The 14,772-nt window shown below is 37.7% G+C and overlaps 1 protein-coding gene and 1 long non-coding RNA gene across 3 annotated transcripts; one reads left to right on the top strand and one right to left on the bottom strand.

Moving 5' to 3' along the window:
• Positions 1–10,928: 10,928 nt before the first annotated feature.
• On the bottom strand, positions 10,929–12,231 carry LOC110674000. 2 transcript variants are annotated; one of them, XM_021856833.1, is made up of 3 exons: positions 12,085–12,231; positions 11,841–12,013; positions 10,929–11,779 (listed from the first exon to the last, which is right to left on the bottom strand). In XM_021856833.1, the coding sequence occupies exons 2-3, from the start codon at positions 11,965–11,967 to the stop codon at positions 10,971–10,973; spliced, it is 936 nt and encodes a 311-aa protein (XP_021712525.1). In that variant the 5' UTR covers positions 11,968–12,013; positions 12,085–12,231; the 3' UTR covers positions 10,929–10,970. The 2 variants fall into 2 exon arrangements, with proteins under 2 accessions (XP_021712525.1, XP_021712526.1); XM_021856834.1 differs by having other exon boundaries at positions 11,841–11,998; positions 12,085–12,219.
• Positions 12,232–13,516: 1,285 nt separating this feature from the next.
• On the top strand, positions 13,517–13,921 carry LOC110681067. Its single transcript, XR_002503083.1, has 3 exons — positions 13,517–13,628; positions 13,695–13,771; positions 13,835–13,921. It is a non-coding gene; the product is annotated as an uncharacterized LOC110681067 (long non-coding RNA).
• The last annotated feature ends 851 nt before the right edge of the window (positions 13,922–14,772 follow it).

Raw genomic sequence — 14,772 nt, 5'->3', positions numbered from 1 at the left:
GAATCCTGTCAAGAGCTAATTCAGGCGAAATTAGATTTTAACGGTCTATTGGAGCAACAAAAAGTTCTCGAAAAACAGCTGAATGCCAATACGGAAGTGATGCACAGACTCTCGCTTCATCAAGAAAAACCCAATGTTGTCCACGAAGCTATCGAAGGTATGGAGATTTTGCTTACTAGCGTAAGAAATGAGCTGGCAGCAATAAATAAAAACAGCAGCTTGGCTGGGAGTGTCGTTGCCATCAAGAATCATATTACCGGTCTTCTTGATACCGCAATAACGGCAACTACTGAAAATATGTACGCCACGCTAAAAACGGTGACATCCGATATATCTACTGACCTGCGCAACATAAACGATGAAATTAGCCATTTAAGTCAATTATCAATTGACACAGCGGCAAGTTGCGCGATGAATTCAAATCCAATGTTGGGGCTGGACATCCTCGATGAATTAAAGTCTTTGTCCGCAAATATATTGACAAACAAAAATACGTCGGCTCCACCATCAATAGAATATCCAAGTTTGGAAGCCGAATTGAATAATAAAATTGCTGAGGTATCAGGATGGCGACTAATTGGAAACAGAAAAGTTTGGAAAGCCGATTGGACGCAATATGACATGCGCCAAAGCTTTCACAAAAGGCAGCAAAATATGGCCGATAAAGCAAAAAAGCGTAGAAAGCGGAGAATCAGGAACGCTAACAAAAATTGTAATAAGAACAACATTAACAACAACAACGTGAACATTAATCACCATTGCCGTAATAATGTCCCATCCAAAATTCATCACAAAGTAAGCAAACAACAGAATAACAATCACGGAAATTTCGCCTTCAACAATAACCACGAAAGGAGTCATCAACTTCCTCCTGACAGAGAGCTTCTTGCGGCAGCGAAACATCATTTCTCTAGACCGCCAACAAATTATCGACCAACCATGCAGTTTAAAAGAGGAGAAATTTTAAACCCATATCCGGCGAGGGAGGCGCCCCGGCAGTCCGTTGCAGTACCACCCCCGAACTGGACGACGGAAGGATCTTCAACTGGTGGATCTTGTGAAGCATGCGGTGCATGCCGGCATTCGTGTTTTCTACGGAATTGACGGACCCCTCAGAGGCAGAAAATAATTCAATTCAACCCGGTGAAGCTAATCAGCACTTGGTAACAATAATAATGACAATTCACCATATGGTTTAACAGACTTAAATAACGAACTACCAATAATTTCTTCTGAAACACAGCCAACTGAAATTTTAATCTATTGTCAGAACTTTAATCGCATGAAAAGTGCTTTTAAAATTAATGAAATTCATAAAAATATATTAAGTTCATCGTACTCAATCATATTGGGTACAGAAACAAGTTGGAATGATGATGTGAAAAGTGAAGAAATTTTTGGTAGCAATTACAACGTATTTCGCAATGATCGTGACTTACTTTTGACACAAAGAAGATCGGGCGGAGGAGTCGTCGTTGCAATATCATCAAATTTCAGTTCTGAAATCATTGATTCACCTAAATTTAAAGAATTTGAGCATGTGTGGGTTAAATCAAATATTGGTAATGAAACTCATATTTTTGTATCAGTTTACTTTCCCCCAGATCAGGCTTGTAAGTCAACATACGAGAGTTTTTTCCTGATAGCAGAAGAAATCATAACTCAACTTCCTCCCGAAAACAAGGTGCATATTTATGGCGATTTCAATCAACGTAATGCAGATTTCATCCCTGATTTTGAAAACGAGAGTATTCTACTCCCTGTTGTTGGCGATAATGAAACTTTGCAATTTATTTTTGACAAAACTGCATCCTTAGGCCTTAATCAAATAAATCACGTAAAAAATAAACAAAACTGTTACCTAGATTTTTTATTGACAAATATGCATGAAGATTTCTGTGTAAGTGAGTCAATTTCACCATTATGGAAAAATGAAGCGTTTCACACGGCAATAGAATATTCTATAAAACTACAAATGAACTTTAACACTTCACTTTTTGCAAAAAAAAAAAAAAATAAAATAAAATACTAAAATCACTAAGGTGAGCAAATACCTTTAAACTCTAATATGTGTTGCTTATCTTGACAGATAGGCCTATTTCGTCTGCGACTTACAGACTTCTTCAGTGTCGAGTGCTCGACTTGCTTTAATATAAAAAGTGTAGAGAATATTCTATGTTTATGCATATTTATCATACTCCTCAAGAATATGTGTATGAGAATATTTTCGATTATAGTAGAGCCAATTATACTAATATTAGATTAAAATTAGATAACGCAAATTGGCAATCTGTTTTGAGAAATCAAAATAATATTGAATGTGCAATAGAAATCTTTTACAATTCATTGTGGGAAACCATTAGGGAGGAAGTACCTGTTAAGAAGAGACGAAGGAATCACAACTCAAAAAATCCAATTTGGTTCAACAAGCAAATCATAAATTTGAAAAATCGAAAACAAAAAGCTCACAAAGTTTACAGAAGATATAAAAAACCAGACGATTTAGAAAAATATTTGGTTATTTGCGACCAACTCAATTTAGCCATTTCTACAGCACTTACCGAGTACAACATAAAAACTGAAAATGAAATAAAGTCATGTCCAAAGAATTTTTTCAATTACGTTAAAACTAAACTCAAATCGTGCAACTTTCCATCAACAATGACTTTGGATGAAAAAGTAGGAAATAATTCTGAAGATATTTGCACTCTTTTCGCAAATTTTTTTCAAGAAAATTATTCAACATTTTCGGAAAACGATCGAGATTATTCTTACTTTTCACATTTTGCTGACTTTCCGAGTGATGTTGGCGTTAATTCTATAAATGTTCAAGACATTTTGTTTGGTCTTAAAAATTTGGACGCCACTAAAGGATCAGGGCCAGATGAAATTCCACCCGGATTCATTAAAAACTTAGCAACTGAACTCACAACTCCATTATTTTGGTTATTCAATATGTCTCTTCAAACTGGTCAATTTCCAAAGGTATGGAAAAAATCATTCCTTATACCTATATATAAATCAGGTAAGAAATCGGACATTCGAAATTATCGCGGTATTGCTATTATGTCATGTATTCCAAAACTTTTCGAGTCAATTGTAAACAAAAATATGTTTGCCCAAATAAAAAATCGTATAACAAACGCTCAACACGGCTTTTTCAAAGGTCGTTCGACCACTACGAACCTTCTGGAATTTGTAAGTTACTCACTGAGTGCAATGGATAAAGGTTACTTCGTAGAAGCTCTTTACACTGACTTTAGTAAAGCATTTGATAAACTTGACATTCCAATGTTGACTTTCAAGCTTGAAAAAATGGGAATCGAAATGAGTCTCCTAAAGTGGATCAAGTCCTATTTAAACGACCGTCAGCAAATAGTAAAATTCAATGGGAAAAGATCAAATCCAATACATGTTACATCTGGAGTACCTCAAGGCTCACACTTAGGCCCTCTTCTTTTTATTTTATATGTTAATGACGTTTCTTATATTCTAAACAAACTGAGGGTCCTTATATATGCTGACGACATGAAGCTATTTTTAGAAATAAAGAATGATGACGATCATAATGTTTTTAAGAATGAGATACAGATTTTCTACACGTGGTGCTGCAAAAGTTTATTGGAATTGAATATAAAAAAATGTAACCTCATAAGTTATAGCAGAAAACGAACCACACCAAATATGTCTATTGTTTTAGGAAACGAACATGTAAAAAAATGTGATAAAATAAGAGACTTAGGAGTTATCTTAGACTCAAAACTATCATTTGTAGATCACTATAATGCAATAATTCATAGAGCAGGAAATATGCTCAATTTCATAAAACGATTTGGCCAACACTTCCGTGATCCTTACACATTAAAAATACTTTATGTTGCATATGTAAGATCAATATTAGAATATTGTAGTATTGTTTGGTCACCTTACACAAAAAAACATGAAGAACGTATAGAATCGATACAAAAGCAGTTTTTATTATACGCACTACGTAATTTAGGGTGGTCAGTACTTCCTCTACCATCATATGAATCACGATGCATGCTTATCAATATGAAATCACTGAAAGTGCGTCGTGATTATGCTTTGGTTTCTTTTGTTAACGATATTGTTTCACAGCAGCATTGATTCTGCTGATATACTTTCAAAACTGAATTTTTTATACTCCAACTCGTCACTTGCGCAATCGTTACTTGTTCACAGTAGGTCATCGCACGAACTACGCTAAATTTAGTCCGTTGAATCAGATGATGACTATATATAATCAGCATTGTGAAATGATTGATGTTAACATGTCTCGAACAAAACTGAAAAAATACTTTTTTGATATACAAAACAATAGTAACTGAGGAATGTATTATAAATCGAGTATACTCAACAAATTATAGTATATAATCAAATAGATATTAAGAACACAATGTAATTAGAATGGTCTACAAAATACTTGACGTCAAATAAATAAATAATTGATCGAAAAATAAATAAATAAATAAATTGACGTAGTCACTTCCTCCGCTGTCGTGATCAGTCTTGGGAACTGTGACCACAATTCACCACAGTTCATCGATTCTGCCATTCCACCAAACACAAAGCAGCAGCAGCATCAATACCATCAGGCGTTGCGCTGCCAACGGTTCACACCTGCTTGACTGTTTTTGTCTCTCCACTATGACCATTTTCGGGCAGCCATTCCAAGCTGAATGATTGAAAAAAGTGTTAAATCATTCAATCGCTAATATTTGCTTGTGTTTCAACTAATTGAAATCTATTAGCTCTAACAGAAAGACCACAATCATTCCGTTACGATACATATAACAAGTTCAATTTCATACTGCCTTTATCGAGCAAAATGCAAAACCCCGAAAACCGCAAAAATCGTGTCACACTGTGCTCGAGTCATTTCGCATTCGGGGTTGAAAAACGTTAGGAAGAAGAAGATTACATTTTTGAAGAGCCGTGACATTTTTTGTTTTGAACCGTCATGGTTTGCTTTGGATTTTGATGGTCGTGTAGAAAGATGTAAATGTAGAGGCGGTAAATGTTTGCTCCAGTACTTTTCTCATCCCTGGTCGTGATCCTCGGCGCTTGTGTTCTCCGTGCCATTCATGTGTTCATCGTAGTGCTTTTCCACCTCACGTCCGTCCGTCAAGATGCTTCCGTCCTTATCCCTACACATTTCAGCTCGCGGCACGAAGCCTTTTCGGGATGCGTTAAGCTTCTCGTAGAACTTTTCGCGTTTCTTGTGAACGATGCAGCTGTTCCATTTCTTCACATTCCGCTTCTTCCAGGCGGCGCTTTTTGTCCCGGAATAGGCGGGTTTGCTGCTTTCGTTTACTTCTATATCGCTCTACGTTTTGTCGCGTTCCTTGCTGCAGTATTGCAGCCCGCGCTGCATCCTTCTCCTCCAAAACCTGCCTGCATTCTTCGTCGAACCAATCGTTACATGTCCTCCTTTCCACGTACCCGACGATGCTCTCGGCTGCGTTGTTGATGGCTGCTTTTATGTTGCTCCAGCAGTCCTCAAGAGGGGCTTCGTCAAGCTCGCCCTCTTCCGGCAACGCTGCGCGTATGCGGCGGCGACATTCGGTTGGGCCAGTCGCGCTAGGTTATATAGAGGCGGGCCTCGATACCGTACATTGTTGATGGACGGATAGTTTTTTTGGCGCAGTTTCACCATCACTAGATAGTAATCAGAGCAGTGGCGACTCGTAACCTCACTTTTTACCTGTTCTACGACTCTAAAAATGACTATTTCGGCAAATTAAGATTATAAATCGAAAATTTAATTATTGAAATCGTCTTTTCTAACAATCTCTACTCATTACATGAAAATTTGTTGCTGAAATTAAAGAATTTTTATTCGTGGAACAGGTAGATTTGAGGTTAGGGAATCGCCCCTGAATCAGAGTCAATGTTAGGGCCACGATAGGTTCTGACGTCGGTAATATCGGAAAAGTGCCGTCCATCGATCAAAACGTGGTCGATTTGTGATTCCGTCTGCAGTGGTGATCTCCAGGTGTATCGATACGGGAGGCTGTGCTGGAAGTATGTGCTGCGAATGGCCATGTTCTTGGAGGCGGCAAAATCTTTCAGTACACATAGTCCATCAAAAAATCGTTTTATAAGAGGTTTGGATTATGATTTTTCATGATTATCACTATAATGTGAAGTGTTTGAAAGTAACACAAAGATGTGTAAAAATATTGAATCAAAATTTAAACGAGTTCAAAAATTACGGAGCGTTAGACTTTAAACCCATTTTTCTCAAAATTTGGAAATGTCACTTGGTCCACTCTGACTTAACGTTGACCAATAATCTTAACAAAATCTGCCCAAATATACCTTGAGGACCATGCCATTTATTCATCCATTAAAAAGTTCCTCATGAACTCATTAAGAATCTCATAAGCAAAACGTTCAGAGTTTCAGGAAGAATTCGCTGTAAATCAGCAGAAATCCATACAAAATCAGATAAAAGAGCTCCATAGGGCTTTATCATAGATCACGGATTAGTCAAGTTAGTAATTCAAACAAGACTTCTTCAATAATCCGAATCAGTTGCTCCAAGTATCTGTCGAAAAGCAATTATAAATTAATTTGTTCAGATATCAGAAACCATCCCAAGAAATTTCCCAAAGTCTTTAAGCTCTACTTTTACCATCCTGAAGGAATTTGCTCAAAATTTCAAGAAAAATCCGCCATAACTCTTTTATAGAATCCTAACTTTTTTTAGTACTCCTAAAATGATGTCATCAAAATGTGCCATGAATCTTGATAAAAATTTATTAAGCATCTTATCAAAAACCTTGCCAGGAATCCCTAAAGTACTAAACACTTTTCAATGATCCCAATTATGTTTCCTAAGAAATTCTTTAAATGTGCTTGATATCTTCAGCCAGACATTTGTAAAGCATTTCATATGAAAACGATAGCAAATGTGAAAAAATATGCCGAAGATCTTTCCTTGGAATGTTTTTGGGCTCAACTTATACTAGAATTCATAGGCCAGGAGAAGTGGATGAACTTGTCATTCATTTTTCTGTCAAATCTCATACAAAATCTACTTTTTCTCTGACAGAAATTCACTCTAGGTGAACCACTTCCCCTGGCCTATTAACTGTCTCTCGAGCATCTCTTGACAAAATATTCTAATGATTTTCCCGGTGTGTTGTACAATTTTCCCAGGTATTTTCCCGTATTTTTCCCGGCCATTTGGATTCCCGGGTTTTTCCCGCTTTTCAGAACAGGGATGAACACCCTGTTCTTGGAAAATTTGTGAAAAGAATATTCGGATAATTTCTGAGAAGTTCATGGTGAAGCCTCTGGCCTAATTTTGTGGGAATATCCTAATAACTTGAATTCTTGAAGGTATGTTGAACTAATTCATTGCAAAGGACCCTTCCAAAGAATTTCTTATGCAAACACCTGTCCCATTAATTACATAAGACAATTTTTGGTTTTTAAAGAATCTAAGAATTGTGTGAGTTTTAAACACAAATTCAATACTTTTCCATTATTCCAAAGATGAATATGAATGGATACAGTATATGATTGCTAAATATTAGATGGCGTTATGAACTTCATTATTGACAAAGTATTGTAAATTCGCTCCCATATTTTTTGATAGCCTTGAACCATGATACAAAAACATGGTCTTTGTATGAATATGAGTTTGAGACACTATAAGTCAGTTATTCAGTTAATCAAAATAGGAACTTACGCTAAAATGAGCCCACGACAGGGCGGAAAAGCCTCCCCGTGGGCATAACTAGCAGCGGACCGGGAGATCGCGGGCTGGTCCGTCAAGTACACCCGGAACACGCCGTGTTTTGTGGCCACGTCGCGACTCTCGGCAAAATACTCACTCCACAATGATGGGATTATAATCGTCTGGCGGCGAAACCCACGATCCCTAGAAATTACAAACGAACATTGAAGCTTCCGGCTTGGCTTTTCAAGGTCATCGCCTGGCAAGAGGCTCTGAAACTATTTATACTCACGTCCGGCTTGGGAAACTTCGGATTGGGACACATTGGCGGGAGACGGGACTTCATCATGAGCGTTGCAAGTTGGACTGTTATTTTACGCCGAAAGATTCAAATAACTCGAAAATTGTCCTTTCTTCCAATCTGCTAGCACCGATTGACCCGAGAAGGGGAGCAAAAATGGACTGCGGACCAAAACAAAAGCGATGGCAGAAAGTTTTTTGCTTTGTTTTGACGTTTTTGTCCTGCGTAGGTTTGTTTCAAGCGGCACGCATAATGGATGCCGGTCTATGTTGCATACTGGGATGGTTAGAAAAATTTATGGTCATTTTTTTTTTTATTTTTGCTGAACGTTAAAACAATATTTCGGTTCTAGCGCTAAACCGAATAGAGGCGCTGCCATATGACGAGCCTAACCTCACTTATTTGACAGCTGCTGGTCCTGTTGTTTACGTTTCGGACTTAGTCGTTTTTTTCCATCATTTTTTCATCTTCGCATTTCTATCACCAGCATGGTGATGGTGACGATTTTCCACGGTAGGAAGATAGAATAATACGATCCGTGGGTATCTGCAGTGGATTTAACCTCTCCTCGCAGCAAACTTTCACGAAATTAAGAATGATTCGAAAAAAGTACTAAGTCCAAACTGTAAACAACAGGACCAGTACCTGTCAAAATTGATGCGTGACGTCACAGTGCAGTGAGTATAGCGTCTTCCGCTTTTTTATACCGCTGCCTTTCTTGTACGTTAAACTTAATGTCGGAAGTAGTAGTGCGCTGTATAGAGCATTCTTCTTCTTCTTCTTCTTCTATATTAATAGGCATCAAGGCAGACTACTATTTTGTTTCACTTTCCACGTTTCGTTTTACTTCGGAATATATTGGAATATTTTGCATAAACGAACTGTCAAAACGTATTTGTTTTAATTATTCGTCATCAAGTCAATTCAGTGGGCACACAAATCTCAAGTAAGTAGGAACAATTTAAGATTGAATCAATATTTCTTTTATTGTAGGAATACTCTACCAAACGTCCTCATTGGGCCAGAGCATGCTTCTTCAGTTATTAACTGAGAGCTTTCTTTGCCAAAGTTGCCATTCGTATATCGTGTGGCAGGTACGGTTATACTCTATGCCCAGCGAAGTCAAGAAAATTACCATTACGAAAATATCCTGGACCGACCGGAAATCAAACACAGACACATTCAGCATGATTTGCTTTGTAGCCGCGGACACCAATCACTCGGTTAAGGAAGGCCCCTGATGATCTATACAGCGCACTACTTCCGACATTAGGTTTAACGTACAAGAAACGCAGCGCTAGTAAAAAAAAGCGGAATGTGCTATTGAGTTTAGTGCTAGAACGAGTATACTCGTTATATATATACAGTCAACTTTCGTTCGTTGCACTAAACCTGTAGCCCACTTAATGAAAGACTTTCACTAATCGGACTGAGTTTGAGCTGTCAAATAACATAGAACAAAAGAAAAATAGAGCTACCTGTAGGGAATATCTATAAATGGGTTAATTATATGTCATTTTAGTGTTTATTCTGAATCGAACCAAGGACCTTCCGATTCCTAAACCAGTATAATTCCACGCACTTATCGACGGCTAGGGAATATCTATAAATGGGTTAATTATATGTCATTTTAGTGTTTATTCTTGGTGTGTGCAGAAAAATGACATATAATTAACCCATTTATAGATATTCCCTACACTACCAAAGGGGGGGGGAGGGGGGCAAAAAAGTTGAAATTTAGCGTGACATAATTGTGTACCATCCCAATTATGTTAGAAAATGACGTTTGCCTTCGTTTTAGGTGGGCTATAGCCCAACTAACGAGAGCCCAATTTACGTTTTAATTAAACTTAAAGATAGTGCAACAAACGAAATTCGACTGTATTTACAATTGTTCATCATTTTTCTAGTTCATTCCTGCATGCCATACAGCGAGGATTGGACCATGGCTGCATCCTATTTAGCGAATCTTATTCGTGCCTACCTCTAGATGTTTATTGGTGTATGGATGTTTGACCTTGATTACCTTTTTGTAAAAAATATATTCGCTAAGAGATTTGAGATCGAATTCAATTTCGTTTATAACTATAGGCTGTCAAAGATAAGTGACAAACACGTTGCAACTTCAACAAATAATTATTGTTCGCACTTCATTTACGAACGGATTGTTTGTAAGCAGCTTAAAAAAATAAAATCTCATCTATTTTAATATTCGAATATAAAAACTTTAATGTGCACGATTCCACCGACTGTCGAACTAACACTTTTTAATTTTGCATTCGTTTCGCATAACTGGAAAATTTTCGAAATAGCCAGAAAAACGGGAGAAAACTAATCTGTCATTTTGTATAGGATACATTGATGATCATGACATTGATGGCAAAACGGAATATACCGGGACCACTATAGTCACTATAGCGACAGTATAAAAATTCGCAGCCGAATAAAAAGGCAAATAGAAACTAGTAATAAATGCATGAATTTTAGTAATTCGGTGACTTTTTTTCTGGGTGTATATATTAGTTACTACAGTCTGAGAAATATCGTACAACTTATGATCTCACTTTAATAGGCAGTGGTAATGAATGGACCAAGATAAAAACTCGAGATGTTGAGAGTCGTCTGGAAGTGATTTAATACTTTGAGCATCGGAGCAGGATTTTTAAAATTACAACGCGAAAATATTATTTTATATGTTTTATTGAAGTAACATTATTACGCAAAAAAAATCAAGTTGTATGTTATTTTTATAAGCTAAAATATGTTGGCTTTGGAAATTGGAAGTCCACTTTAGGAAATTGTAGCTCCGTCCAGTGCGGAAATCCACTTAAATAAAGATAATTATAAAATAATAATTTGAACTTAATTATTCCTTCTCACTTCAGGTTGCACTGTCATTCGACAAGGGACAGTTTCCATCGAAACTGTCCAAGAAACCACCTTATTCCCGTCAAATCCACCTTAGTCCATCCAAATCCGGTTCGAATTGACTGGCGTCGTGCGAATCGCCGGCAGAGTGTCCCTCTCCAGCACGGACAAATAGTCCATCTTGTGGCGCACCAGTTTCATCTTGAACTCGCGCTGCTGGCCGTGTTCGATGCATCCCTCGGTTCCGATGCTGTGTCCTTGGCCACAGTAAAGGCACCGTTCGATGTCGGGATTGTGTCGGATTGTGCCACATTGGTTTTCCCGGTGTTTCGAATAGGGTTTGCGCGGTAAGCAAACGCCACAACGTGGCTTCCGCATGCAATCATTCGTTCGGTGGCCATACCGAAGGCAACGGATGCAATAAATCGGTTTCCGTTCGAATAGCTCGAACGGAACCGTTTCTCCTTTGACGATGAGGGATTCCGGTATTTTGGATCCCTGAACGGCAATCGATACCAGTATCTTGCCGTCCGGCAGACGTTTCTTGCGCCATTGCAGAACCGTGTAGCCCTTGGGGAAAAACTCCTGCAAATCCGTAAGCTTGAAGTTAAATTTGCTGAAACGTGCCACCCCAACTGTGGACACGAAACTCATTGGAATAAAAGTGGTGAATTCGTCGTCCTCTTCCTGCATGTCCACGAAATCATTGGCCGATACCATGTTGCCGAACATCACCACCGCCTTGCTAGGGCCAATTCGTCGAAGGTATGGAATCGGTTTGCGTTTGAGGGATTTTACGGCCATGGTCGATTTGTTTGTTTCATCCAGAAGGGACCGGAAGATCGCCAGTTTGCTTTCGAATTTGTCCGCTAAAGCCTTGTTGGTGTATTTGATTTTTGCGTCTGAAATATCGTAAAATATCACTACAAAATATTCCAAAGTCTCGGGAATTTTTTGACTTACCCCATTGAACGATTACTCCGTAAATAGGTAATTCGTTGGATGTATCGTATTTATAGACCTTCTTAACGACATCTTCTTTTGGACGGTCGCTTCGTTTTTTGACCAGTTTTGAAGCCGATTTCTTCATTGTGTCTATAAGTTCGGCTAAATTCTTCGTTCTAAATTTTATAAAACTTAAAGTAAAATATTAATAAACTGCACGTATCGATACGTAATGAATTACAATAATTGTGAAATTATTTACCTATCTGAATGCTTTCTGCCTGAGACCTTTCTGCGCTTTGGATTTAGGTAATTTTCTAACTGCAAAGCGGAACAAAAATTGCTGATACAGACAGACGGTAGTGCGATGAGATTTTTGTTTATTTTGATTTCACTTCGTTTTTATTTTGATATTAGATCAGTTTCGTAGATAGGGTGACCAGAAAATACACTCAGAAACCAAGACTAACAATTCAAAAGGCCTCATCTCCAAAAAGTAAACAATGAGAAAAATGCAATCTTGTTTTGTCAAACAATAAATCAATTTTATATCATAAATTTAAGTACTGTATGTTATTTTATCGTCCAGAAAGTCGATGAATAAACTGATTTATAGCTATGAATATTCTTTACTATCATTTTAGCAAAAAATCCTGCTAAAAAAACGAGTCAAAGGAAATGAGGCTTTTATTTCATTAAAAGCTGTGCAGCCCTTTTCATTTGTGCCCATAGACGCCGGCCGACGCTGATGAGGCCTGTGAGTTGACGCCTTTGTTTACTCTAAAATGTGTTGAGGCCTTCTAGTTGTGGCTTGTTTTTTCATCATCTTCTGATGTGGCCTTTTGAAAATCATTCAAAATGGATGATGAAGTAAGAAATTTGAAGTGTAGAAGAGTGTTAAGTGGTGAAGTAAAGTACATGGAGATCCCTACAGCAAGAGAAGATTCGTGCGGTCGATTAAATATGTGATTGATTGAACCCTTCGTCATCCATGAGCATTATGTATGTGCTACGCGAGTTTGTCGTCGAGAAAATGTATGGAAATATTGGTTCAATTGAAATAATATTGCAATTAAACGTTATTTTCATGCAATTGAAACCAAATCGTGTTTTAGTTGATAATTTGTGAAGTACAGACAGGCTGACACAGGTATTATTAGCAAGGGGGTGGTCACTCTACACACTTCGTCAGCGCATATTTTTTTCATGCTGTGCCTTCAGAGCGCCAAAGTGCGCCAAGCGTGCCAAGCTTGCTGTTATTCCAAATGCTATAAAAATCCTATGAACTGAAATTACAGGAAAACATTCTCAGCAAACATTGACATCAGCAATTTTCTTTTTGTTTGCATCTCATTCCGCAAATTTCAGAAGTCTTAGGTAGGGTCAAGATCCCTTGGGTAGGATTGCACGGTATTAGTTACGATTACTTCGGAGTATCATCCGTTTTCGCTTCACAAGGAAATACTTTTTATTAGGTGACGGCATTCCGGGATACGTTTTACGGAGAATATTACGGGAAGGCCAAATCACTTGTGTTGGCAACCCTTCATTGCCAGCGCGTACGTTCATTCGGCGGCCTTGGGTCACACATACCAATAGTTTGAACTGGATGACAGGTAAACCTAAAAGCGTCAAACGGTGAGTGGAAGACAGGACAAAAACAAAAACGACCAACTAGTTAGATGAGTTGACAGAAAATTCTAAAGCTATTCCTTATTCTAAAGCGTATACCGCATTCTTGTGAACTATTAAATTAAAATTACTACTATTACTAGAACCGTGTAAAAAGTGGATTGCATTCTTAAAGTAAAGTATTTTTTCTTAAAATCATACTACTTATGAAATAATATGAATTGTGAACTTACATACTAGGTGGATTCAGAGCTCGAACTATCATCACTTAACCCTAAATACCGTGGCACTTTATAATAAGTATTTGCTTCCCAACGGTAAGAAACTATCGGTAAATTGAAACTAAACATTTATAAACATTCAATTATGTACTAAACTAGGCTGTTGTCCAGACCGACATCGAAGACCAAACGATCCGACCATAGGGACTAAACGTAAGTCGACAAACTATTGACTAGACTAAACATACAGATATGTATTAACACGACCATGGTCTTGCGACAAAACAATGTATTGATCTTAAATTCTAAACATAATCATAAATTCATTATCTCCGATCAGGATAATTATAACCTGCCGCATTATCACAATCAATTTTCTGCATTTTATTTGGCGGTGGTTATAATCACGGAAGTTAACCCCACGGTGCCAGTACTCTGTTGGTTAGAACACCAACAACTTGTGTGACACATATGTTACTTTAATGGGAAGGATTGGGAAAGGTCCTGTTGTTTTGGGCCGATTATGTAATATGGAGCATTAACGGTTATATACGCGTTAAGATAAATATATCAATACAGTACCAGAACAACGGCCTAACTGACAAATGTAAACAAATTGAGTTTTATTCACCTAACAGTTTATTTGATAAACTACAATCATATATGCACAACTGTTTCTTAAAAATAACGTTTTTCACGAAAATAAGTGAGAAAAACATAAAGGCGCATTTGATATTCTCTTTCGATACGAACTCTGATGTCAATTTCGCCCACCTTCCCCCCTGCGGTAACCGGGCGCATTTGCGATTGAGTGTGGCAGCAGGGCGCATTCAAAACTGAGTGTGGCAGAAGGTCGATAGTGAAGAAGGTTCGTGTGAAAGAGCGTAGCAAAACGGCGAAGCTGATGATAGTCAAACCAGAAGGATGAGGTAGAAAGGCGCAATCACTGCTGTCAAACTGAAGGAGAACGAAAAACCGAGGGGCGCAACAATCCTCAATTTTGATGAATGGCGCATGATGCTTTTTTATTTATTTTAACATGTTGTTCATAATATGAAAATAAATCAAATGGTTTGTTACAAAAGTAAATTGTAATG

Source organism: Aedes aegypti, unplaced genomic scaffold (genome assembly GCF_002204515.2).
Source record: "Aedes aegypti strain LVP_AGWG unplaced genomic scaffold, AaegL5.0 Primary Assembly AGWG_AaegL5_hic_scaff_331_PBJ_arrow, whole genome shotgun sequence".
In the NCBI taxonomy this organism is placed as follows: domain Eukaryota; kingdom Metazoa; phylum Arthropoda; class Insecta; order Diptera; family Culicidae; genus Aedes; species Aedes aegypti.
This window is presented reverse-complemented; position numbering and strand designations above follow the sequence as displayed.

What these genes read in the sequence shown, in the direction of transcription:
- LOC110674000 (XM_021856833.1), bottom strand. Translation starts at nt 11,967, where the DNA reads ATGAAGAAATCGGCTTCAAAACTGGTCAAAAAACGAAGCGACCGTCCA. An exon ending in CGGAGTAATCGTTCAATGGG is followed by an intron (nt 11,780 to 11,840) that starts GTAAGTCAAAAA and finishes ACGATATTTCAG; the next exon opens with ACGCAAAAATCAAATACACC.